Source organism: Juglans microcarpa x Juglans regia, chromosome 8S (assembly GCF_004785595.1).
Source record: "Juglans microcarpa x Juglans regia isolate MS1-56 chromosome 8S, Jm3101_v1.0, whole genome shotgun sequence".
Classification (NCBI taxonomy): Eukaryota; Viridiplantae; Streptophyta; class Magnoliopsida; order Fagales; family Juglandaceae; genus Juglans; species Juglans microcarpa x Juglans regia.
The window spans coordinates 8,951,454-8,953,317 of NC_054609.1; the positions used below are offsets into that span (position 1 = coordinate 8,951,454).

The following is a 1,864-nucleotide window of genomic DNA, read 5'->3' on the forward strand; positions in this document are numbered from 1 at the left end:
CTATATATAGCCCACCCCACACGGCTAGCCTTCAATCTGCGATGTAAATGGCAAAGTAACGAATGGCTTAAATACAATGAGTTGAGGATGAGGTCACGTGGGCGCCCCTCCTAACACCAATTCAGAAGAACTTCCCAAACGAGTCACTATTTCAACTGGGCCAAGATCCCTTTCCTAGATGGCATCCCAAAACTCACCCAAAACTAATGTTGCTTTTACCTTTTTATATTCATGAAAAATAAAAATGATTACTTACAAATCACTAATCCAAATATCCACGAAATATCATAAACAAAAGAAGAATTCTTCAAAAGTGTAGCTAATTTTTGAGTCATTGATGACTATGTGGTCCTCTTCTTTTGAGTTTCCGATGAGAATTTTGGAGCAAGAAAAGCTTCTTCAAGACCTTCATCATCACCAACATGCCTGGCTTCCTGGTCGAAAGCGCAGTGCCTGGATTTTTGGGCGTTGCTGCCATTGCCTTAACACATCCCAATTCCACCATATTATTATTATCTCTCGAAGAAGACGCATATGCATTAGATCTTGAACTACATGAAGTAATTCTACACATGAGCTCTTCATTGAAATCTTCCCACAACATGTCCATCTTTTCCTCTTCATCATCATCTTCCTTCTCACCATTCATCAATTTTCCGCCACCCTTTACGTATGAAAAGCTTCTTCTTTGAGAATTCTGTATTGGTTTTGGAGCAAAACAATCTTCCTCTTCCTCTTCCTCTTCCTCTTCCTCATGGCAGGAATTTGCCTCTTCCTCTTCCTCATGGCAGGAATTTGCAGAGGCTGCTGGAGAGAGATGCCACAAAGGTGGAGAATCAATGCTACATGGGAAGTTGTCTCCGATTATGGGGAAGCTGAAATCTTGATCTGTGGCCATGGCTTGATTAATCAGCTCTTTGTATCAATGTTAGAGGAGAGATGGGAATGATGAATAATAGGGTCTTGGGAGTTGGAGGCCTAGTTGTTGTTTCGGAAGTTTTAGGTCAACTGCTGCCACAAGTTACCATTCGAATTTTATTGTCAATTTATTTGAAGAAAAATATAGGTTGGAAACTTGGAGGGGACCATTATATGCATATTTTCAAGGCAGATTTGGCCCCTCTCCCAACTAGCTCATAAATCTAATAAAATGATAATTCTATTTTTCAAAAAAAAAAAATCACATATTTTCCTCACCCAATAATGTGTTTGTGTATTTTATATATATATATAGAGGAGGGTGCTAGAGGGCCGCCCAACGTTTACCCTTGGGCATATCACTAGTTATAAATTTATTATTCTTTTTTTTCAAATATTTTTTTAATATTCTTACTCATTAAGAAAAAAATAAAAATATATATAATTTCACAAATAATTACTTCTTTAAGTATTAAGTAAAAAATTAAAAATTAAAAAAATTAAAAAGCATGAGCGGTAAGTTTGAGGAACTCCACTAGCATTTTCCATATATATATATATATATATATATATATATATATATATGAATTATTCTATTTTTAAGTCAGTGTATAAAACACATTATCTACATCATTTAAATAATAAGATTTAATCTGTAAGATTCAAATTTTAAAATTTATATTTCAAATCAAATTATATCATGTAAGGAGTATATGATTAAAAGTCTTATAATTATATCAATACTCTAATATTGAAAAATGAAATTAATAATAAGATGTATGTGTAAACATCTTGGTTATTCTCTTCTTAAATGTGTTGACCAGAACAAATGTCTAGAATAATGATGATAAATATCATTTACCACCTACTTACAGATTGACGTCTCAAAAAGAAAAGATATCTTCAATACTAAGAAAGATGAGTTCAATCCAACTTGGTAGAAGGG

At 33.7% G+C, this 1,864-nt stretch overlaps 1 protein-coding gene across 1 annotated transcript; it reads right to left on the reverse strand.

The window, feature by feature from the left end:
• Window positions 1-331: 331 nt before the first annotated feature.
• On the reverse strand, window positions 332-898 carry LOC121244204. Its single transcript, XM_041142226.1, has one exon. It carries the CDS (start codon window positions 896-898, stop codon window positions 332-334), a length of 567 nt encoding a protein of 188 aa, XP_040998160.1.
• Between the last annotated feature and the right edge of the window lie 966 nt (window positions 899-1,864).

Bases quoted from the DNA above. Each gene is read 5' to 3' on its own strand.
- LOC121244204 (XM_041142226.1), bottom strand. From the start codon at position 898: ATGGCCACAGATCAAGATTTCAGCTTCCCCATAATCGGAGACAACTTC.